This window comes from Narcine bancroftii, chromosome 1 (assembly GCF_036971445.1).
Source record: "Narcine bancroftii isolate sNarBan1 chromosome 1, sNarBan1.hap1, whole genome shotgun sequence".
NCBI classification, from domain to species: domain Eukaryota; kingdom Metazoa; phylum Chordata; class Chondrichthyes; order Torpediniformes; family Narcinidae; genus Narcine; species Narcine bancroftii.
The window spans coordinates 318,351,403-318,376,083 of record NC_091469.1 but is presented as its reverse complement, the minus strand read 5'-3'; the positions used below and the strand labels follow the sequence as shown (position 1 = coordinate 318,376,083).

Here is a 24,681-nt window from a genome sequence, read left to right as displayed (position 1 = left end):
AATTTATGCCACGGCCAACATTGTATTCTTAGAGATAATATGCACAAGTATCTAGAGGGACAGGGAGTGATCAGGGACACCCAACATGGGTTTGTGTGAGGAAGGTCATGTTTGACAAATATTGTAGAATTTCCTGAGGAGGTGACTAGGAAGGTTGATGAGGGTAGAGCAGTAGATGTTGTCTATATGGATTTCAGTAAGGCTTTCGTTAAGGTTCCACGTGGAAGGTTGGTGAGGAAGGTTCATGCACTAGGGATTAATGTTGAGATAGTTAGATGGGTTCAACAGTGGCTAGAAGATAGGTGCCAGAGAGTCATGGTGGACAACTGTCTTTCAGGATGGAGACCAGTGATCAGCAGTGTGCCTCAGGGATAGGAGTTGGGTCCCTTGCTGTTTGTCATTTACATTAATGATTTGGATGATGGAGTGCAAATTGGGTCAGTAAATATGCGGATGATACAAAAACAGGGGGAGTTGTGGATAGTGAGGATGGTTTTCGGGGACTGCAGAACGATTTGGATGGCTTAGAAGAATGGGCTGAAATGTGGCAGATGGAGTTTAATATTGATAAGTGGGAGGTGCTTCATTTTGGGGAGAATAATCAAAATAGGACATATGCAGTCAAGGGGAGGGCATTGAGGAACGCAGAGGAACAGAGGGATCTTGGAATAATGGTTATTTGTTCTTTGAAGGTGGATTCTAATGTAGATAGGGTGGTGAAGAAGACTTTCGGTATGCTGGCCTTTATAAATCAAAGCATAGACTATAAGAGCTGGGAGGTGATGTTGAGACTGTTCAAGGCATTGGTGAAGCCAATTTAGAATATTGTGTGCAGTTCTGGTCTCCAAATTATAGGAAGGATATCAATAAGGTAGAGAGGGTGCAGAGAAGATTTACTAAAATGTTGCCTGGATTGAAGTATCTAGAATACAGAGAAAGATTGAGTAGACTGGGTCTTTATTCATTGGAGCGTAAAAGGTTGAGAGGGGATTTGATAGAGGTGCATAAAATTATGAGGGGGATAGACAGAGTAGGTATGAATAGGCTCTTCCCCTTGAGGGTAGTTGAGATTGGAATGAGGGGTCATAAGTTAAGAGTTAGGGGGGAAAAGTTTAGAAGTAACATGAGAGGGAGCTTCTTCTCTCAGAGAGTGGTGGCTGAGTGGGATGTCCTTCCGGAAAAGGTGGTTGCAGCAAGGTTAATTTTGTCATTTAAGAGAAGTTTGGATGAGTGCATGGATGTGAAGGGATTGGAAGGTTATGGACAGGGAGCTGGTAGGTGGGACTAGTGGAATTCACTTAAATCGGTGCGGCCTAGAGGGGCCGAGATGGCCTGTTACCATACTGTAATTGTAATATGGTTAAGTCACGCATCACACATTCGACATGTGGGCTCAAAAACCAAATCAAAGCAATTGCTCTGCCAACCATATAATGGAACATAGTATACATCTAACCTAGAGTACAGTGCATATATGTAATTGAAATCTATAACATATGTATTTATATGTACAATATAGAGGTTTAGGTAAATATGTATGTGTTTCAAGGTATCTTACGTTACACAGTATGATGATCGACTCATGCCCAAATGGATTTGTGTCCCCACTTCCAGAAGGTAACCCAGATGCACGTCGATGCCTGCACTCACACTGACTGTGCTACATCAACGCTGACACTAATAGACTTCCTGGCTCGTTCCCCTAATTGTCTCCCGCTCTTCCAAACAAGCACCATGTGCACGGTTCCAGCTCCAAGGACACCAGCTGTGCTTGAGGATCTGGCCCATGTGGCTGTAAACCTTGCATCGGTGTCGGCAGAAGAGTGTTATTTATTGCTTCTATGCAGCACTTCTCTTTACAATCGATTTCTGCAAAACCTCAAATGGACGACGAATATTAAGAAAGTTCCTGAATTAAAGTCAGTGTTTAAAATATAGACACTAGAACTGAAAAATAAAATTGGTTTTAACTTCTTTGCTTTCTTCGTTCTCCTGACTTTCATTCCTTTTAAGGGAACTTAGCAACAGTTCACTGGATAGCTGGAGACACACAGGAGATGGCAGATGCTACAAGCTGGAGCAACAAACAATCTTCTTATGGAAGAACTCAATGGGTGAAGCATCATCAGAGGAAGTGAAGCAATTGTCAATGTTACGGGCCAGAACTCTTCGTCAGAGGATACAGGGAGAAGGCTGGGCAGTAGGGCTGAGTGGGAAAACAGATCAGCTCATGATTAAATGGCAGAGCAGACTCGATGGGCTGAATATGTCCTATTTCTGCTTCTATGTCTTATGTCTTCAGAACTGATGCTGCTTCTCGGGCTGAGCTCCTTTCAAAGATTGATGTTTCCTGCATAATCAAGTCAAATCGCATCAAGTTTATGGTCATCTAATTGTACATGTACAACCCGACGGAACAGCGTTCCCCAGTCTTCGGTGCAAAACATGTAGACACGCAACCAGATATAACACATAGACAGACAATACATATGCAGGACAAGTCTTCATATATATATAATATATATATATATATATATATATGTGTATATATATATATATATATATATATACAAATAAATTAATATTGTTTTGTACAAGTGAGAGTCTTGGAGGTTGAGTGTGAGCTTTGGTTGTTCATCTCACTGCCCGTAGGAAGAAGCTGTTCCTCAACCTGGTGAGGTTGGCTCTGATACTTCTGTATCTTTTCCCCGATGAGAGCAGCTGAAAGAAGCTGTGTGGTGGGTGGAAGTGGTCCTCGATGATTTTGTGTGCCCTCTTCAGACAATAATCCCGGTAGATTACATCAATGTGGGGATGGGGTGGGGGGGGGTGGGGAAGGAGACTCCAGTGAGCCTGACACTCTTGATAGAGCTCCTATAGAAGGTTGATATGGTGGTGATCGAGGGCCTTGCCCACTTCAGTCTTCTCAGGAAGTGCTGTTGCTATTGCACCTTCCTGACAAGTGAGGAGATGTTGTAGGTCACTCATGAAGTGGACTCCAAGGAACTTGGTGGTCTCCACTACAGAGTTGATCGGGTGTTGTGCAGGGCGGTTGTTCCTGGTCCTCCTGAAACCCATGACCGTCTCCTTCATCTTGTCCATGTTGAGGCTCAGGTTGCTACTCTTGTGAAGTCTTCCACCTCTCCTCTGTAGTGCGGCTCATAATGCTGCTGTTGGTGAAGGCCGACCACTGCTGTGCCATCTGCAAACCTGATGACACTGTTGGAGCTGGAGCTGGCAATACGGTGGCATGAGCATCCAGCCCTGAGGTGCAGTGCTCCTCTTAATGCATTCCTTCAATTAAAAATGGGCCAACTATGCCATTAAAGTCTTTGATCCTATTGAACCAATGGTTGAATAATGGTTTTTTTTTGTAGGAGTCCATGCCCTCATCACTGTGACTCTGGAGGGTGCCCAGCATATTGGTAACCTACCTTCTATTGAATTTGGAAGAGGATTCGGATACAAGGAACCACTCTCGATTGAAATGGTGGACATTGCAGATGCTCTGCACAGACAAATAGTAGGTAGACTTGAGTATTCTTAACGGGCTTTCTTAATATGCTTAACGAGCTGGTATTCTTTGGCTGGTTTGATTCAGAGATAAAAGAATTTTCACCTCGACATTCACCGAACCAGAACTCTCCACTGGTTCATTTTAATAATGCTGGTGCATTGAAAAATGGAGTGTGCGTAACCAGATGAATTTACTGTTCAATATAACCATTAGTCTGTGCCGAACACCTTCTCCCACCTAGTCCCACTGGCCCACCTTCGGCCCATAGCCCTCCACACCTCTCCCATCTATATACCTATCTAGCCTTTCCTCGAATAATAACATCGATCTCGCTTCTCTACCACCAATGCCAGAAGTTCATTCCATGCCCCCATCACCCCTGGCGTGAAGAAATCCCCACTCATGTTTCCCCTGAACTTTTACCTTTTTACTCTCAATCCACGTCCCCTTGTTCCATTTCACCACCGTGTTTGGACAAATGACGTACCCTATGTATTATAACCAGAAAGAAGGAAACCAAAGACTGGAAATCTGAAATAAAAGCAGAAAATGCTGTTTTTAAAAAAAAAACCAACTCACCAGGCCCGGTCATATCTGAGAACAGAGAAGCAGAGTTAGTGTTTCATGCTGGTGATCTTTCATTCAAAGCTGGCACCGGTGGAAGGGTCATCTGAAAACAGGAATGTCATTGACTGTCCGCAGATGATGTCTGACCTCTGACATCTCCAGCACCTACAGTTTGTTTTTGCTTTTTGCTTTTCTGTTTTATTCTCCTCCTTAAATACATTTCAGTGAGATTCCAACTTGTTCTCCAATATCCAGAGTCCAGTTTCCCTTGTTTTTGATACCAAGGCCACTTTGCACCCTTGATTCCGTGCTCCTGATAAATGCTCCTGATGCCCTTGGGGATGTTCGATGGAAATCACCATCACATTAGGGGCGGTCTGCTTCAAGACTCGGTATTCCAGTGCCAGTCATCCGGGTTCAAATCTGTGGCTGTCTGTCAGGACAGATGACAGTGCTCTCTGGGATTTCTGGCCACTGACTGAGGCCAGTTGCTCCAGTTGGTGCCACATTCTGAAGATTAATAGGTTAATTGGTCATATGGGTGTATTTGGCCGCACGGGCTTGTGGGCCAGAAGGGCCTGTTACTGTGCTGTATGTCTAAATTAAAATTAAAATTTATAACACCACTCAATAAAGATCGCTTCACTCTTTATCCTTTATTTAATATTACATGGTTTAATATTTCACAGTTGGCGTCGCAGTCAGTGCAACGCCTTTACAGTGCCAGGGTTCGGGATTGGGGTTCGAGTCCCGCGCTGTCTGTAAGGAGTTTGTATGTTCTCCCCGTGTCTGCATGGGTCTTCCCCGGGGGCTCCAGCTTCCTCCCACTGTTCTAAACGTTCCAGGTTAATTGGGTGTAAATTGGGTGCCACAGGCTCAAGGACTAAAATGGCCTGTTACCATGCTGCATGTCTAAATTAATTTAAAAAATTCAAATTTAAATTTAAATGGGCTAATATTTATCTTCAAGGAAGAATACCTGCTTTTGATTTGCTTTCTGATAGTGATCTTATACAGATGCCACATAAAACATTAACAAATGTGCACATTTCTTCCAGAATGCAGTTGCAGAAAAACAGTGCTGCAATGTCCTCTGTAAATGCATGGGAGAGCCAGGGTCTCAAGGGCTGCGTGGGAAAAAAGGGAGTCAGGTAAGCCCCTGCGGGGGAAAAAAATCCCACTGAAATTAAGCTTTGTGAACATCTACTGATTATTTTTTCTTGACCTGCTAATTAGGATTGAAGAAATTTCCACCTCAAGAATTATCCATCCTGCATGGATTAAGTTAATGAATTTACAGATATTGTCCATTTTTCGTCTTTTTTTAATAAATCCAGTTTGGTCTAGTTTTACTATTTTTGGTACACAGTCGGCCAATCTATTTGCTAATAGTTTAGCTATTATCTTATAATCTGTGTTAAGTAAAGATATTGGTCTATACAATGCTGGTGTTAGTGGATCTTTCCCCATCTTTGGTATTACTGTAATTATTGCTGTTTTGCATGAATCTGGTATGTTTTGTGTTTTTTCAATCTGGCTCATTACTTCCAGGAGAGGAGGAATTAATAAGTCTTTAAATGTTTTATAGAATTCTATTGGGAGTCCATCCTCACCCGGTGTTTTATTGTTCGATAGTTTTTTTAATATCTCCTGTATTTCTTCTATTTCAAATGGTTTTATTAATTTATTTTGCTTCTCTGTTTGTAATTTCGGTAGTTCAATTTTAGTTAGAAATTCATCTATTTTGTCTTCTTTCCCTTCATTTTCAGTTTGATATAGTTGTTCGTAAAATTCCATGAAGTTTTCGTTGATCTCCGTTGGGTTATATGTAATTTGTTTGTCCTTTTTCCTTGATGCAAATACCGTTCTTTTAGTTTGTTCTGTCTTAAGCTGCCATACTAGTATTTTGTGTGTTTTTTCTCCTAGTTCATAATATTTCTGTTGTGTTAACTTAATTAACTTAATCTATGCAGTACAAGGAAACAAAACTCCAACAGTAGTGGTTGCTTTAGATGCAGAGAAAGCCTTTGACAGAGTAGAATGGAATTATTTATTCAAAGTAATACAAAAATTCAACCTACCAGAGAAATATATTAATTGGATTAAAGCATTATATAAGGGACCATTGGCAAAAGTGACAGTAAATGGATATATATCATACCAATTTAAATTAAGCAGATCAACAAGGCAGGGATGTCCATTATCTCCCTCACTGTTTGCATTAGCTATAGAACCACTAGCAGAACTGATAAGAACAGAAAATAAAATAAGAGGGATAAAAATAAAAGAGAAGGAATATAAAATCAGTCTATTTGCAGATGACGTTATAATATACTTAACAGAACCAGAAATATCAATAAAAGAATTGCATAAGAAATTGAAGGAATATGGAGAAGTATCGGGGTACAAGATCAACGCAAATAAAAGTGAAGCAATGCCAATGAATAATGCGGATTTCACAAAGTTTAAGAAAGAATCACCATTTAGATGGCAAACACAAGCAATTCGATACCTAGGTATACAACTAAATAATAATCTCAGCCATCTATATAAACTAAATTATCAGCCATTAATGAAAAAAATTACAAGACAACTTAGAGCACTGGAAAGACTTACCACTAACACTGATAGGAAGGATAAACTGTATTAAAATGAACATCTTCCCAAGGATACAATACCTATTTCAATCATTACCAATTCACCTAACAGAGAAATTCTTCAAGGAGCTAAAGAAAATAGTAAGGAAATTCTTATGGAAAGGGGGGAAACCAAGGATAGCACTAGATAAATTAACAGAATGGTACAAACAAGAAGGCTTACAACTACCAAACTTTAAGAATTATTGTAGAGCAGCACAATTAAGATACTTAGCAGATTTTTATCAAACAAGGGAAAAACCAGATTGGACCAGATTAGAACTAGATAAAATAGGGGAGAAGATGCCTGAACATATACTATATAAGTGGGATGAAAAATTGGTGCAATGTAGGAATTCACCAGTATTGCACCATCTGCTCAACAGTTGGAAGAAGATTCACGTAGAAAGGAATAAAATAAATTATCAACTACCAAAATTAATATTGACACAAAATCAACTAATCCCTTTCACAACAAATAACCTTTCCTTCAGAGAATGGGAGAGAAAAGGGATCAAAAGAATAGAAAATTGTTTTTTGGGAAATTAATTATTATCTTTTGAATAAATGAAGGACAAATATAATATAGCTCATGATACAAGGTTTGCATACCACCAACTGAAAACCTACTTGAAGGACAAATTGGGAAACAGTCTGAGGTTGCCAGAAGGAAGCAATTTTGAATATGTGATTACAGGCACAAAGATAATTTTAAAAATTATAACAAACATGTACATCAAACTGCAAGAAAAGGAGAATGAGGAAACAAACTGTAAACTTAAACAAAAATTGGGAACAAGATCTAAACATAAAGATAAAGAATGAAACATGGGAAAAGCTATGCTCTGGAACTAATACAATAAACACGAGGTTACGCATGATATAATATAATTGGTTACACAGGCTATACATTACACCCAAAAAGTTAAATAAATGGGACCCAAGAGTATCAGACAGATGTTTTCGCTGTAAGAAGGAAACGGGAACAACAATACATGCAATTTGGGCATGTGAGAAAGTGAAAACATTTTGGGAAGATCTAAACCAGATATTAAATAAAATCACAAAAAGAAATATACCAAAAACCCAGAGATCTTCCTTCTAAGTAATATAAGAAATAAAGAATTTGGACTCAATTTGGATGGAGCACAAAAAAGATTTATTATGATAGCCCGAGCTGTAGCAAAAAAATGTATTATGTCAACCTGGAAATTAGAAGACAACTTGAGAATACAACAATGGTACATAGAAATAAATAAATGTATTCCATTAGAAAAAATAACATATAATTTAAGAAATAATATCACAATATTCGAACAAATATGGGAACCATACATGAAATACAATAGAGAAATCCTACCATGAACCTCCACCACCTAAAATGACAGAAGGAAAGACAACGAAATGAACTGACTCAGTATATAAAAGTAAAAGACAAAAATTTCTGTTTATTTTTATTATGTGACGACATTGTTTAACGGGTTTAATGTATTTTATAGATTGAACTTTGAATAAATGGGAAGGTGGTCAGGGAGGGAGGGAAGGGAGGGGGGAAAGGGGAGAAAATGACACTGTATATATTCAAGAGAAAAATGTCTGTATGTATTTTGGTCAGTATGGTTTATAGTGTGAAAAATAAAAAAAATTTAAAAAAATTAACCATCCAAATTTGCCCCCTTTGCAAGGAGTCTCCATTCGTTTGGCGTGAACTTAATCATAGATAAAGGAGAGCAGTTAACACTGAGCCTTAAGTATGCTTGGTACTTTTTTAAATCCCTTTTTTAAAAGTTGAAATGTATCAATTGTATTCATCAAGTTTAGACAACCATGGATAGCTTGTAACTGCTCATAGACCAGTGAACAACAGATACATTGGCCCACTTCAGTGGGATTCCCTGAAAAATAGTATACAATTCCCAATGAAAATTTGTTTCTGCCATCATATGGAAAGAAGGGAGCAAGGTAAGATGAGCATGGGGATCTGCCTTTCCTGGCATTACAGCCATCTGTGGGGTGCGGAGGGAACATTCCGCAGAACTGAAGTGGCCCTCCTCTGCCATCCCTGTGAATCTGTTATTAGAGAAGTGCCCTTAATCAAGGAATGCATGGCAGAGTCTGTTTGAGGACCTGCAGCCACATTCATTTGACCGAACAACACTGTGTCGAGAGCGATCGAATTCTCCGAATGAAATGTCCTCATCTGTTTCCTGATTTTTTTTTGTTTAATTTCACCACTGCTGATAATTTCCCTGAAACCTCCTACCAATCACGTCCTTACTTCAAATAAAGGAGATATTTTTAAAAAAAAATTTTGGACACCATATTGCCTTGGTGACCTTTGGCTCAAGATTGTCAAGGATTCTGCAGCTGAATCAGGCAGTGGCATCACTAAGTGGGAGGGAAGGGGGTGCGGACTGCCCTGGGTGACACCGTTAGAGGGGGTTGACACCAAAATGACAGTCTATAAAATGTTTGGGCAGAGATTTTATATATCTTTTATAAAAAAGATCCCTACAATTTTAACAACAGAAACTTTTCTCCATAAACCCAGCTTACATGTATCTACGTACCGACAAGGCTCAAACTCGATGCTCATTTACTTTTTGGACCTTATAAAGTGCTCCAGTCAGAGCCACCCCTGCCCTGCTCAGCTCCGCCACCGCCCACCCCGGACACACATTTGTCTCTTCTACGCTTGGTGCGCTTGTACACTCGGTCCATGGGGTGGGGGAGGGGAGGTGTGGTATTGACACCACGAATTACCATACTGGGTGACACCAATCAACCCTAATGATGCCATTGGTAACAGGGCAGTTGGCACAAAGCCAGCGACTCGGGCTCGAATCTGGTGTTATCTATAAGGAGTTTGTACGTTGTTTTCTCCGGGTGCTCCGGTTTTCTCCCACCCTTCAAAGCGTAAAAGGTCTGTAGGTTAATTGGGGTATTTAGGCAGTACGGGTTCATGGGCCAAAAGGGCCTGACACTGTTCTGGATGCCCAAACTTTTAATAGGACTCAAACATTAGTTAAAGGTAGAAGTTCCATTATTGTCATGTAATATTACATTCAGAATGTAACATACAAGAAATTCTTTAACTTTGGTCCATTGGAAGGCCACTTTGTCCAGTACCCCTCACAGAAACCTACAGCACGCTGTGTTCCCAGGTGGTCTCCTCTCCAAGCCTGAGCCTGGATCAGACAATCCCAAGTGTCTTCAGGCCATTAGGTGCTGTATGACAGTTATGTGCATTCTAATTTATTTATGGCCTGTTTTTGGAGCATGTTTACCACTCAAAGTCTATTCGCTGACTCATGCTTGAAAATGCATCCATTCACACCAACATTAAGCAATCTGATTTGTCTAATCCTATTATCATTTGATAAATCTGTTTCAGGGAAAGGAAGGTGTGAAGGGATTTATGGGATATCCTGGAGAAGATGGAGAACCAGTAAGTTGACACTTTAATGTTTTTTTTTGCAAATGGAAGAACAAATTAATTCTGTTCCCCTTTGGTAAATTGGTTCTGAGCTCTGCTGCATTGTCTAAATTGGAACCTTTGACATGCAGAAACACAGGATCAGCCCCAATGTAAGGATGTCACGAAAAGTAATGAACATCTATGTGGTTGAGACTTTTAAACAAAGCTCCAGGTATCTCCAGAGTCTATTTGTAGGTGTTTACTCTAAATTAAGCCTGACTAATATTTAATCAGCATATTTAATCTTGCTTTTTAGTTGTTGTCAAGCAATACTCTAGAATGTTACAATTGAAACGACTTACTAAAGATCACTGCCACATGATGTAAAAAAATGAGGATCTCTTTCCAAAATAATATCATCGCTAAACTTCATTTTCTTGGTTGGAAAATGCATTTATTAATGAAATGGAAATTTTGGCTGAAAATAGGATGTACATTTACAAATAAATCAACTTGAGAATGAAAAATTCAAATAATTATGATGAAACAATGATTACATCATTGCCCTTATGGAGGCAAAAATTGGTGTACGGCATGTTTCCGATTCTCCGAAAGGCTCAGGGCCAGACGTATATTGGTTGACTGCATGTTTCGATAATGTAGAAATGGCTTTAAGCAGCTCAGTAGCATCAGTAGAATACCTGTATTGGCTGTTGCCAATCCCCGACACCTCCCCACCACCGTCGACGGACCCCAACACCTTCCCACCACCGTCGACGGTCCCCGACACCTCCCCACCATCAATACCAATCTCCAACACCTCCCCATCTCTGTCGCCGGATCCCAACACCTTCCCACCACCGTCGCCGGACCCCAACACCTCCCCACCACCATCGCTGGTCCCCAACACCTCCCCACCACCGTCGCCGGACCCCAACACCTCCCCATCTCTGTCGCCGGATCCCAACACCTTCCCACCACCGTCGACGGTCCCCGACACCTCCCCACCATCAATACCAATCTCCAACACCTCCCCATCTCTGTCGCCAGACCCTGACACCTCCCCACCGCCGTCGACAGTCCCCAACACCTCCCCACCATCAATGCCAATCCCCAACACCTCCCCATCTCCGTCGCCGGACCCCAACACCTCCCCACCACCATTGCTGGTCCCCAACACCTCCCCACCATCAATGCCAATCCCCAACACCTCCCCATCTCCGTCGCCGGACCCCAACACCTTCCCACCACCATCGCCGGACCCCAACACCTCCCCATCTCCGTCGCCGGACCCCAACACCTCCCCACCACCGTCGACGGTCCCCGACACCTCCCCACCATCAATACCAATCTCCAACACCTCCCCATCTCTGTCGCCAGACCCCAACACCTCCCCACCGCTGTCGACGGACCCCAACACCTCCCCACCACCGTCGACGGTCCCCGACACCTCCCCACCATCAATACCAATCTCCAACACCTCCCCATCTCTGTCGCCAGACCCCAACACCTCCCCACCACCATTGCTGGTCCCCAACACCTCCCCACCATCAATGCCAATCCCCAACACCTCCCCATCTCCGTCGCCGGACCCCAACACCTTCCCACCACCATCGCCGGACCCCAACACCTCCCCATCTCCGTCGCCAGACCCCAACACCTCCCCACCACCGTCGCTGGTCCCCGACACCTCCCTATGTCTGTTACCTCCCCACTACCAACGCCGGTCCTCGACATCTCCCCACCACCATCGCCAATCCCCAAAACCTCCCCACCACCGGCGCCTATCCCCGACACCTCCCCACCATCGGCACTGGACCCTGACACCTCCCCACCACTGGCACTGATACCTGACACCTCTCCACCTCTGTCGCCGATCCCCGACACCTCCCCACCACCAACACCAATCCCTGGCACCTCCCAAGCACTGACACTGATCCCCGACACCTCCCCACCACCCGCACCGCTGCCTGTCACATCCCCTCCACCGTTGACGATCCCTGACACTTCCCGACCTCCGTCACTGATCCCTGACACCTCCCCAGCACCGGTCCCCGACACCTCCCCACCACCAGCGCCGATCCCCGACATCTCCCTTGCACTGATGCCAATCTCCAACACCACCCCAGTACTGACGCCGATCCCTGACACCTCCCCACCTCCGAAGCCAATCCCCAACACCTCCCCAGCTCCGACGCTGATCCTTGACACCTCGCCACTGCTGTCGCCGATCCCCGACACCTTCCCACCACTGGCACCGCTCCCTGACAACTCCCCACCACTGGTGCCGCTCCCCGACACCTCCCCACCACTGATGCTGATCCCCGACACCTCCCCACCACTGGCGCTGATCCCTGGCACCTCCCCACCACCATCACCAATTCTCGACTCTGTCGCAGCACTGATACCGGTCCCTGACACCTTGTTTCTCATTTCTTGATACTTGTAACTTGATATTAACTTACTTTTTTATTATTACTAAATGTACCTATGTATTTTGCATTTATTAAAACCAATAAAATGATTGAAAAAGAAATAGTTTGAAATTATTCTGAAATAATATTGAGAGAATTATTTTAATGATGGATTAAAAAATCATTGGGAATGGGATAAATATAATTTTACATGACATTTTGCAAATTGAGCAGTATTTTGCCCACAAGTGATACTTTTAATTGTTTTTAGGGTGAAAGAGGACCAACAGGTACAAATGGAACACATGGGCTTGAAGGGTGTCCTGGTTTCCGAGGTCCCAAGGCAAGAACCTCCCTTTTTTGGAAGCAATACATCATATCTTAACACGATGAACTTTAGTGTCTCCAGCTTAATTCTTGGGACCTTGTTTTTCAGGGGAATCTGGGTTATCCTGGAGAGAAGGTAACTATTGGAACGCTTGCTCCAAATTGGAATTTAGTGACTTAATTATTCATCAAGAAGAATTTTTGTTTACATCCACAGTTCTAAATTTAAGACCACTATTCTTAACAGGGTATTGACGGAATCGACGGTATCAATGGAATAATTGGAGAACAGGTAATAATTTTCTGACGCAGATTTACACTGAAAGGATATTTCTTGATTTATGATGCATTCATGGAATTTTATGTTCCTGCAGGGAGACTATGGAGTTGCTGGTTCTCCTGGTGACAAAGGAAATCCGGGAAATTTGGTACTGTCATCTAATATTCAGATTAGTGCATGCCATTCACATGTACTTATTCTCTACAATTTGTCAAGATACTTTTTATTTCCCCTTGAAGAACAGTTCTACACTCTGCTCTGAGATTTCGAGATCGTTGATTTGCATGCCACAGCGTATGAAAGCAGAAACATGTCAGGAAGTGGAATTGAGAGAAGACATCCGATTTTTAACAAAAATAATAGGAAGTTATAAAGGGGACACAAAAAGTCCGCAGGCGCTGAGATTGTAGTAAAAACACAGAAATGCTGGAGGAACTCAGCAGGTCTCGCAGCATCCAGAGGAAGTAAAGATATGTAACCGATGTTTTGGGCCTGAGGCCTTCTTCGAGGCATAAGCCTTGATGCCTTCAGGCCCAAACCATTGGCTACATCGCCTTTCCTCCTTACAGACGCTGAGTTGTCCCAGCATTTCTGTGCTTTTACTTAAAGTTACGAAACTGTTCGGAGAAATAAATTCAAGGAAGTTCCCATTGCTTTTGGGCAAACTAAGAAATTAAGAGCCATTGTGCTTGCAATTCCTGACTGCAAGTTTAAAAGCTTTCATCAAACAAAACTTAATGCCACTTAGTAAAATAATACAAATATTTTTTAAACGGATATAAGCTTTGTAAATACACCAACGTCCAATGCACTGAATAACTTTAATGTATGGCAACTTAAATGGTTTGCTGCCAGCGATTCCGATTGGAACTCAGACATGCTCAGACATTGGAACATTTGGGCATGCATGGTCGCTCAATGCTTCTTGCAGAAATCACTGCCACACATTGCAATGTCTTGGCATCTCCTTCATTTTCTAGTTTCTGTTGTAATCTCATGTGTATGTCATAGTGATGTAAGGTTTAAAACATTTGTTTAAGATTACACTTATAACTTGCGGGTTTATTTGCTTTGATTGATGGCATCTCTGTTTTGGGGCACTTGAAATTCTTTGCAATTGACGGTTGATAACAATTGATGTTAAGGAGTGAAACCGGTAGCCTTGTGCCTTTAAGCACAGACAGGTCTGAAACGCACATTGTTGCCCATTCTGCCCACTGTACACAGGGAAGCTCCAGCCACTGAAAGAATTGTGAGTTCATAAGGATTTCCTTCAAGCAGTTGATTGACCTCCATCTTCCTCCCATTGCTTCTTGGCGATGAGAGTTTATTAAAGACAGATGAACATATTATGAATAATAATTACAGTAGAATTCCCATTCTCTGGATTTCAGGCAAGCAGCCAAAGAACAGGGAACATAAATAAATAAATAATCTCCTTTTGGCGCTGTTGGCAAAGTGGTTAGTGCAATGCCTTAACAGCAGCAGTAACGTGCCCGGGGTTCTGATCCCACACTGTTCGTAAGGAGTTTGTACACATCTCTCTGTGAGTTTTCCCCAGGGTGGGGACTCCGGTTTCCTCCCACTGTTTGAAACGTACTGGGGATTGTATAGTTAAGCCTTGTAAGGGTGAGTCTCGAACAACTTATCCGGCAGCTACCAATCCCCAGAGTTTTTACTGTACTGAATTTTTTGGTGAATCACCTGGACCCTGTAAAAGAGTCAAGGATTTTGATAAATTAATTACACCTAACCTAGAGTAAGAATTATATATATATATGATTGCTACAAGCAAATTCTTCTGGACTCCTCTGAGATTTAACATGCAGTTCATAATTTGTAGGGCAGGAAAGGCCAAAAAGGAGACCCTGGTGAAGTTGGAAGTCCAGGTTTACGTGGAGATCATGTAAGTAAAACTACATTTTCCATCTCTTGTTAAAACAAATCTCTGAATTAGATGCTTTTTCATGTTATACATTGGTATCTAGAATTTCCTCAACAAGAAATGGTAGGGCACTGAGGAGTGCAGAGGAGCAGAGAGATCTGGGATACATTATTCCCCGAAGGCGGTGTCTCAGGTAAATAGGGTTGTAAAGAAAGCTTTTGGCATCTTAGCCTTTATAAGTCAAAGTATTGAGTACAGGAGTTGGGATGTTATGTTGAAGTTATTTAAGACATTGGTGAGGCCAAATTTGGAATATTTGTGCAGTTCTGGTCACCCAACTACAGGAAGGATATCAATAAGATTGAGAGTGTGTAGGGAAGATTTACTAGGATGTTGCTGGGTTGTCAGGAGTTGAGTTACAGGGAAAGATGAAACAGGTGACGATTTTATTCCTTGGAGTGAAGAAGAATGAGGGGAGATTTGTTCGAGGTTTACAAGATTATGACAGAGTGGATGTGAGTAGACTTTTTGCACTTAGATTGGGGGAGATAAATACGAGAGGTCATAGTTTTAAACTGAAAGGGGAAAGGTTTATGGGGAACATTAGGGAGAAAGTTCTTCACTCAGAGAGTGGTGGAACGAGCTGCCATCAGATGTGGTGAATGTCGGCTCGATCTTGAGTTTTAAGAATAAATAAATTGGTTAAATACATGGATGGGAGAGGTCTGGAGGGTTATGGACTGGGAGTAGGTCAATAGGACTTGCGAAATAGTGGTTGGCACAGACTTGAGGGGCCGAATCGCCTGTTTTCTGCGCTCTGTGGATGTTTAATTCTTCACACTTGAATCTGCCTGAAATGAGTAAACTTGCTCATAAGATTTCGGGATTTCATATTCGAACTACATCCAATAAAATCAAGTCGCTGCATTTGTTTTGTGCAGTAGAGAAAAATGCAACCCAGTAATCTGAGAATGATGGAGGAACTTGGATCTGACACTCACTGATCTTTTAGGACAAATGGGATACTGTCACCGTTACTGCTGCTGTGAATCAGAATCAGGTTTATTGTCATGAACGAGTCACAAAATTGCGTGTTGCAGATGCAAAATGTTCAGTAAATACCATCTGTAAAAATAAATAATATTGCATAATATGCTGGAATTTGTCATATTATGTGCTGGTATATTGTACATAGTTCTGGTCACCTCAAACCAGGAAAGAAGCAATGGAGAGGCTGTGTAGAAGATGTACAAAGAGACTACCACAACAGGAAATTTTTTTCCATGAAGAAAGATCGGGTTAGCGGCAAGGACCAAACTGGGGACAAAGGTAGGGAGAAGCATTTGAAGGACAAAAACCTTTCTCATCCAGATGGTGTAAAGGGTGTGCACAAACTGCCTGTAGCCAAGAAGCATTAGCGGGTTTAAACCGTAAGTGGATGTGCACTTGAAGAGCTAGTGTTACAGATATGGTGCAGGAGGTTGGGATTTGTCCAAGCAGGCCTTCATCTGGCCTGGACACAATGAGACCATTGGTGCATCATAAAACTTCAGTCATTCAATGATCTACACTACAGATCAAGGTCATCAACTGGCATGAACTGCAACCAATTGGGGTGTCTTGAAGCAAGCTAACAAAATATTTTTTTAAAATATGCTTTTAGTTGCAATACAAGGGTATTTTTGAACAAATATTCAAACACATTCTCAAGTTTAGAGGAATGCCTTGGATCATTCAAAGATCTTTGGGACGTCGTGGGAATTATGGCGTGAATGCTAGCTGATAGGCCTAGAACTACAAATCACAGGCTTAAATTCAGAGGGAAGATATTCTCCAACCTGGAAAATAATGAATCTTTGGGACTCTTTAGACAGAAGGGGTTTGAGGACTCAGATGGTAAGAACATTCCAAATCAATTGATTTTATTGTAGTGGCCTGCAGAAATGGCCGTCGACCATGACGATAGGCCGCAGCAGCAGAGACCAAGCCAGCCAATCACCGGCAGCGGATGGCAGGGGGTCCAATCCAGGCCAGTGGATCACGAGATGACCAATCCATGGCCCACAGATCACATGGCCTGCCTATAGTGACGCAGCAGTCAGCCTATAAAAGACGGAGCAGAGAGCCAAATAAGCCCAGTGTCGACTGCACTCTCCCGGTGTGAGCCTCTTTCTTCAAGCAATAACCCTGAGCTATAACCTTAGCAGGGTACTACAGTATTTGGATATGAAGGTAACTTAGAGATAGAGAGTAAAGCATGAAAATCTGCAGACACTGTGGTTGAAGTAAAAGCACAATGCTGGAGAAATGAGAGCAGACTAGATGGGCCAAATGGCCTACTTCTGTTCCTTTATCTTGTGATCTTGTGACATCAGCTGGACAAACAGTGTACTTTATGTAGCAAAGATAAAGATGGATAACCAATGTTTTGGGCTTGAGCCCTACTTTCCTGGATGAAGGGCTCAAGTTCGAAACATTGGTTATGTATCTTTACCTTTGCTACATAAAGTACATTTGTTCCGTATTGTGTTTTGATTTTAAACTAAGATGTATAGGCTCGTGCCTAGTTTGTTTGAATGAGTTTCAGCGGTGTTTGGAGGAGGAGGGGCAAGGAGTGAATGTAATGCACTGTAGTGACAGGAAGCAGAAACAAGATTCAATAACTGAACAATGGGCTTTATTCAACTTAAAGTCTCTGCTGTGGCTAGCTCTGCTCTGCTTCTGAGTGACTGACCTTGAGAGGGGCTGGATGTGGCTTATATCCCGGGTGGATGATTAGCAGCCAACTGGGTGGGGTTTGGTCCATTCAAGTCAACTGATTGACAGCCAGCTAGGTGTTGTCTGTCCTCCGGTGATCTTCCTGCAGGCACAGTGGTTGACCCCTGGAGTAGGCTAGTGATATAGCAACATAGTGAGTGTTTGGGTTAATTGGTCGAGGGCCAGTTAAAAAGAGGGTAAGGTAAAGGAGCGGCCCAGTGAGTGAGTGGCAGAGCGAAGGAGTGGAGTATTGATGCTTTGGCTCGAGAGGCTTCAGCGAGCAGAAGCTGAGGTCGAGTGCATCCAGATTCAATTATTCAATTATTTTTTTCCTCCTTTTGAGGCGAGGGGGTGAGAGGAAATGAGTGTGAGAGCAGTTTGCTGTTCTCAGTGCCAGGTGTGGGAGGTCCTGGAGTCTTCTAGCCTCCAGGACATCCACGTCTGCACTAAGTGTGGTGAGCTGCAGCTTCTCGGGGACTGTGATAGGGAACTGGAGCTGCACCTCGATGGAGCTCAGGGAGCTGTAAAGATATATAACCAATGTTTCGAGCTTGAGCCCTTCATCCAGGAAAGTAGGGCTCAAGCCCAAAACATTGGTCAGGGAGAGCAAGGCCATCATAGATAGGAGTTATAGCCAGGTGTCTCACAAGGACCACAGGAGGAGGATCAAAGGGTTATGGTTAGGAGGGGGGAAAGGGAAGGGACAGATACTAGAGAGAGCCCCTGTGCCTGTCACCCTCAACAATGGATACTCCTCCTTGAGTACTATGGTGGGGGGGGGGGGAACAGCCAAGCTGGGGAAGGCATCAGTGGCTACAGTTCAACTTCTGTAGCCCAAAAGGGTAAGAAAGGAAGAGGAGGGCAGTAGTTATAGGGGATTCAATGGTCAGGAGGACAGATTGGGGATTCTGTAGATGCAGTAAGGAGAACCGGATGATGGTTTGCCTCCCTGGTGCCAGGGTCCAGGATGTAACTTCTCGTGTCCATGACATCCTAAGGAGGAGGGTAATGAGCCAGAGGTCATGGTACATGTTGGTTCCAACGACATAGGGAGGAAGAATGAAGTGGTACTAAAAAATGAATATAGGGAATTAGGTAGGGAGCAAAAAAGAAGGACTATGAAGGGAGTAATCTCTGGATTACTTTTGTCCCACTTGATAGTGAGGGCAAGAAGAGTATCAGGTGAAGGATGAATGCACGGCTGAAGGGGTAGAGTAGGGGGCAGGGATTCGAGTTCCTGGATCACTGGGACCTATTTTGGGGGAGGTGGGATCTGTACCAAATGGACGGGTTGCATCTGAATCCCAGAGGGACCAGGATCCTGGCGGGGGCATTTGCTAGGGCTACTAAGTAGTCTTTAAACTAGATTGGTTGGGTGAAGGGGGTCCATATAAAGGAGAACATCAAAGAGAAGGTTTGTCAGCAAAAAGGGAAGGCTTGTAGACAAAATGTGGGGGTGGATAGACGGTGATCGAGAAGGAAAATGATCAGTACAGTGATGGAGGGGGATTATGGAATGAAATAACAGAGTCGACTGTAAAGCTAGGAACAAACAGAGAGAAAGATGTTGGAAATCTCTGAAATGCATTTACTTAAATGCTAGGAGTATTGTAAGGAAGGTGGACGAGTTGAAGGTGTGGATAGACACTTGGCAGTATGACCTGGTGGCATTTAGTGAGACCTGGTTGCAGTAGGGATCTGACTGGCAACTAAATATTCCAGGATTTCACTGCTTTTGGTATGATAGAGTTGGAGGGGTAAGGGGGGGGTGGCATTGCTTGTCAGGGAAGATATTACATCAGGCTGTTGTGAGATAGGTTGGAGGGCTTGTCAAGGGAGGTGGTGTGGGTGGAATTAAAAAATAGAAAAGGTGAGGTTACAATTATAGGGGTGTATTATAGACAACCTAGTGGGGAGTGAGAACTCGAAGAGCAAATGTGGAAGGAAATAGCTGAGATTTGTAATAAGCACAGGGTTATGTTAATAGGGGATTTTAATTTTCCTAATATAGATTGGAAGAAGCAGTCAGTGAAAGGGTTGGATGGATTAGAATTTGTAAAATGTGTGCAGGATAGTTTTTTGCAGCAATACATTGAGGTACCGACTAGAGAAGGGGCAGTGTTGGAACTACTGTTGGGGAATGAGATAGGGCAGGTGTTGGGGAGCACTTCAGATCCAGTGATCATGATGCGATTAGTTTCAATATAATTATGGAAATGTATAGGTCTGGTCCGAAGATTAAGGTTTTTGAGTGGGGGAAAGCCAGATTTGAAGAAATGAGAAAGCATTTGCGAGGAGTGGATTGAGCTGCTTTTTTTTATGGGAAAGAGATAGAGGAGAATTGGAAGTCATTTAAAGATGAGATTTTGAGGCTGCAGAATCTTTATGTTCCTGTTAGGATAAAAGTCAGAGCCAAAAGTTCGAGAGAGTCGTGGTTTTGAAGAGAGATTATAAAGTTGGTTCGAAATAAAAGGGAGGCCTACATTAAATACAAGAAACAAGGTATAGATGAGATGCTTGGAAAATATATGGATTGAAAATAAGGTATGAGATAGCTCTTGCGAACAGGATGAAAGTAAATCAAAAGAGTTTTTACAAATATGTAAATAGCAAAAGGAGAGTGAAGGATAAAACTGGAGAATCAGAGCAGACAAATGTGTGCAGAGCCGAATGAGATGAGGGAGATAATGAATGTGTTCTTCTCATCGATATTCACTCGGGAAAAGGATACGGATTCGTGTAGTATAAGTGAGGTAAAAGAGGTAATTATCGAAAACGTAGGGATTAGGAAAGAGGGGATGTTGGAACTTCTGAGGTATATAAAGGTGGATGTGTCTGGGTCCCAAGGGGATTTTCCCCAGGACCTTGATGGAATTCAGGGAAGAAATAGTGAAGGCTCTGACAGTGATTTTTCAACAGTCATTTGAGGAGGACATGGTGCAGGAGGATGGGCGTGTGGCAAAAATGGTTCCTCTGTTTAAAAAGGGCTTCAGGTGTAGGTCCAGCAATTATCGGCCAGAAAGTTTGATGTCAGTGGTCGGTAAACTAATGGAAAGTATTCATAGAGATAATATGTATAAGTATCTAGAGGGGCAGGGACTGATCAGGGACACCCAACATTGGTTTGTGTGGGGAAGGTCATGTTTGACAATCTAGTTGAATTTTTTGAGGCATTGACTAGAAAGTTTGGTGAGGGTAGGGCAGTGGATATTGTCTATAAGGATTTCAGTAAGGCCTTCGATAAGGTTCCATATGGAAGGTTGGTAAGGAAGTTTCAGGCACTGGGTATTAATTTTGCGATAGTCAGATGGGTTCAACGGAGGCTGGAAGGGAGATGCCAGGGGGTCATAGTGGATAACTGTCTATCAGGATGGAGGCCGGTAAGAAGCAGTGTGCCTCAGGGAATGGTATCGATAACCCTAATGTTATTTGTCATTTACATTAATGATTTGGATGACGGAGTGGTAAACTGGATTAATAAATATTTGGATGGTACAGAGATAAGGTGAAGTTGAGAATAGTGAAGAAAGTTTTCAGAGATAGCAGAAGGATTTGGATGGCTTAGAAGAGTGGGCAGAAAGAAGGCAGATGGAGTTTAATGTAGATAAGTGAGGGCATTCCTGTAGATAAGTGTGAAATGCATAATTTTCTGAAGAATAATCAAAATAGGACACCTGCAGTGAAGGGGAGGGCATTGAGGAATGTAGATCTTGGAATAACGGTTCATTTTTCTTTGAAAGTGGAAAAAGTGGAATCTCATGACAATAGAGTGGTGAAGAAAGCTTTTGGTATGCTGGTCTTTATAAATCAAAGTATAGAATATAGGAGCTGGGAGGTGATGTGGAGACTATTCAAGGCATTGGTGAGGCCAAGTTTGGAATACTGTGTGCAGTTCTGGGCTCCAAATTATAGGAAGGATATCAATAAGGTAGAAAGGGTACAGAGAAAATTTCAGAATCTAGATTACAAAAAAAGATTGAGTAGATGATGTGTTTATACGTTGGGGCATAGAAGGTTGAGGGGGGATTTGATAGAGGTATATAAAATTATGAGGGGGATAGACAGAGTAGATGTGAATAGGCTCTTCCCCTTGAGGGTAGGTGAGATTCATGAATTAAGAGTAGGAGCATAAGTTTAGAAGTAACTTGAGAGGGAACTTCTTCATTCAGAGAGTGGTGGCTGAGTGGAATGACCTTCTGGAAGAGGTGGTTGCAGCATGGTCAATTTTGTCATTAAAGCAAAGGTTGGATAGGTATATGGATATGAGGGGATTGGAGGGTTATGGACAAAATGCAGGTAGAGGAGATCACTTACATCAGTGCGGACTAGAGGGGACGAGATGGCCTGTTTCCATACTGTAATGGTTGTGTGGTTCTAAGGTTAGTCGTCGCCATGTAAAATGGTAGCAGAGGAATGAAAGGCCGTCATGAAACACTCTTAACTCTATTTCTTGTTACTTAATGAATAATTTCTCCAAATTTAATATAAAATTGCTTTTCCAAATATAATGTTCAGTAATATGTGGCTGAGTTTGATGGAAAATTTGAACAAAAAAAAATTAAAATAGTGAAAACCATCGTGAGCTTGGAGTTCAGTTTGAGTCTGGATCACTGATTACATCCGAAGCACAAACTTGGCTCCCAGCGCCTGAAGTTATGTTTGTGTTTTATCCCCTTGGAGAATAGCTTAAAGTACTGGAAGGGCACACAATTCAACAATCTTCCACAGAAACACCAAAACAAGAGCAGCGGATTGTAACTGCTGGAACTCTCATTAAAATAAAAATAGAGGATGCCAGATATCCTCAGCTCCATAGATTCCTTGGAGCGTGTGTGTAAATAAGAGTCTACATTTTAGGGAAAGATCTTCCATCTGAACTGAGATGGTTAAATCTCCAACAAATGTCTAAGCTAGTGGAAAGCCAACAGGCAAGGGTGTGGTGTCTTAGATAATTCCAAACTTCTGGCCTCAATGACTTGAGATCATCAGCGCATTTCCTTTGAAGTGCCTGGTGCTGGAACTAATTCTGCTCCAATAGTCACCATTCCTATTGACCTATCTTATATTTCATCGTTGCCTGGTTACCATCAGTTTTGCCTTTCCCATTCGTCACTTAATATCTCCTTCTTTCCACTCGATTACAGACATCACATCAACAGCTCGCTTTCATTCATCAGCAGGTTACACTCCCATCATGTGGCTGCTGTAAACTACTTTAATGCTAGTGAAAACCCCTCATTTCCAAAAATTATTTCAGTTTCTCGCTCCACAAGTATTGCCTTTGCTTGCTAAGCATTTCCCCTGTTTCAGCCAATTAACATATCACCCAGGAAAGTGGATTTTGTTGTGTCCGCTGAGAGATGGTAGGTGGGAGGGGTGGGTAGGGGTGGTGAGGGTTTTGGCGGGGGGGTGGGAGTTTGTGGGGGGGAGGTGGGTTGAGACGATACTCGATCTGCATCTGCCGAATGCTGGTGGATATTCACTGAAGGATCGAAGCAGGAGCTCAGGTCTTCCCGTTCTGTGGACAGACTGGGGGTTGAATCACGCTACAGGTGCCTGGCCTTTTATCCGGAATCATCAGGACTGCGGATCTTCCGGATTTCAGAATCGTTTTGATTTCAGTTCCTTTAAGCAAATGCCTCGCATCTTGCCCACGCCGTCTGTCACCACCCACCCTCTTTTGGCCATCCGTCCGTCCACCTCTGGCCATCTGTCCGTTGCCCCCACCCCCATCCGTCCATCCATCTGTCCCCCCTATCTAACTCCTGACACGACCCGGAGTTCATGGTGGTGACGGCTCAATGCAGGAGCAATGACCGTCTTTGTTACCCATAATCTCCTACCCTGCGCAGCTGGAGCCACTCTGCCAGCGCCAGAGTGGTTCCAGCTACGTGATGGATTATGGATAAGGAAGACGGCCATTGCTCCCGCATTGAGCCAGCCGCCCCTGCTTCTATCCTACTGGTTATGGGGAGCTGAGGGTTCACCAAAGGTAAGAGAGGCCACCCATGGGGACAGGGACTGGGAGGGGCGGGGGGGGGTTTCATCTGAAAATGGAGAATTTATTATAGGAAATTAATATTACATATGTGTAATGTGGGGGGTGTGGCAAGATGGCGTAAAGGCAAGACATGTATTCCACCTTCTCCCAGCTGGAACATTAAACACCTGACTTTAAGTTGTTTAAAATTAGTTAAAAATAACATTTTTAATTTTTTAAACAATAGTAAATTACTATGGCAACTAATGTAAAAAAATCTAAGGCTCAATTCCAAAAGAAATTGCTATTTAAAAGTACGGAAGAATTGAGGCCTACCTGTACAGTGGAATCCTCGAAGTTGATTTCAACAATTCCCAAGCCCCAGAAGACCCCAGCTCAGCCGATCTTGACACCGACGCCGACCTTGTTCCTGCAAGATGGCACCAGCACTCTGGTGAGTTCGGCCACTGCCGATCCGCGCGCACATGAAACCGTGCGCACGGGCGACATGGTTGACAGAGGGACTCATGGCCCCGTGATCTTGCCAGGCAGCCTGGGGACGCACGGAGTAGCATCAGAAGACGCTCCGACGCGCCCTGTGGCTTTGCCTGGCCTGCGTGGAGCATCACGAGTCTGGGAGCTCCTTGACAAGGTGTGGGCTGCAGGGGAGCTCGAGCGCCGGCACCCCGAAGTGGTCGGGATGCCGGCGTCAGGTGTCCAGACCCGCAGCCTCACTGTCAAGGCATCTACGCCGACAGAAGATAAATTACTTACCTTTGCAGAATACGTCCAGCAGGGGGAACCCAGCAACCTATGAAGGTAAATTTCAAAAAGTGGTACCAGAATCTGGAATGGATCCAGTATTTACAGTTCTGGAAGGGATTGCCTATCAGATGGATA

At 43.1% G+C, this 24,681-nt stretch overlaps 1 protein-coding gene across 1 annotated transcript in view; it reads left to right on the top strand.

The window, feature by feature from the left end:
• Nucleotides 1-24,681, top strand: part of LOC138747501 (collagen alpha-6(VI) chain-like) — a 151,849-nt gene that overhangs the window by 30,529 nt on the left and 96,639 nt on the right. Inside the window, exons 6-13 of the mRNA XM_069906770.1 lie at nt 3,378-3,523; nt 5,143-5,235; nt 10,115-10,168; nt 12,824-12,895; nt 12,989-13,015; nt 13,127-13,171; nt 13,254-13,307; nt 15,003-15,065. Coding sequence (XP_069762871.1) covers nt 3,378-3,523; nt 5,143-5,235; nt 10,115-10,168; nt 12,824-12,895; nt 12,989-13,015; nt 13,127-13,171; nt 13,254-13,307; nt 15,003-15,065 — 554 coding nt within the window. The remainder of the gene's footprint in view (nt 1-3,377; nt 3,524-5,142; nt 5,236-10,114; nt 10,169-12,823; nt 12,896-12,988; nt 13,016-13,126; nt 13,172-13,253; nt 13,308-15,002; nt 15,066-24,681) is intronic.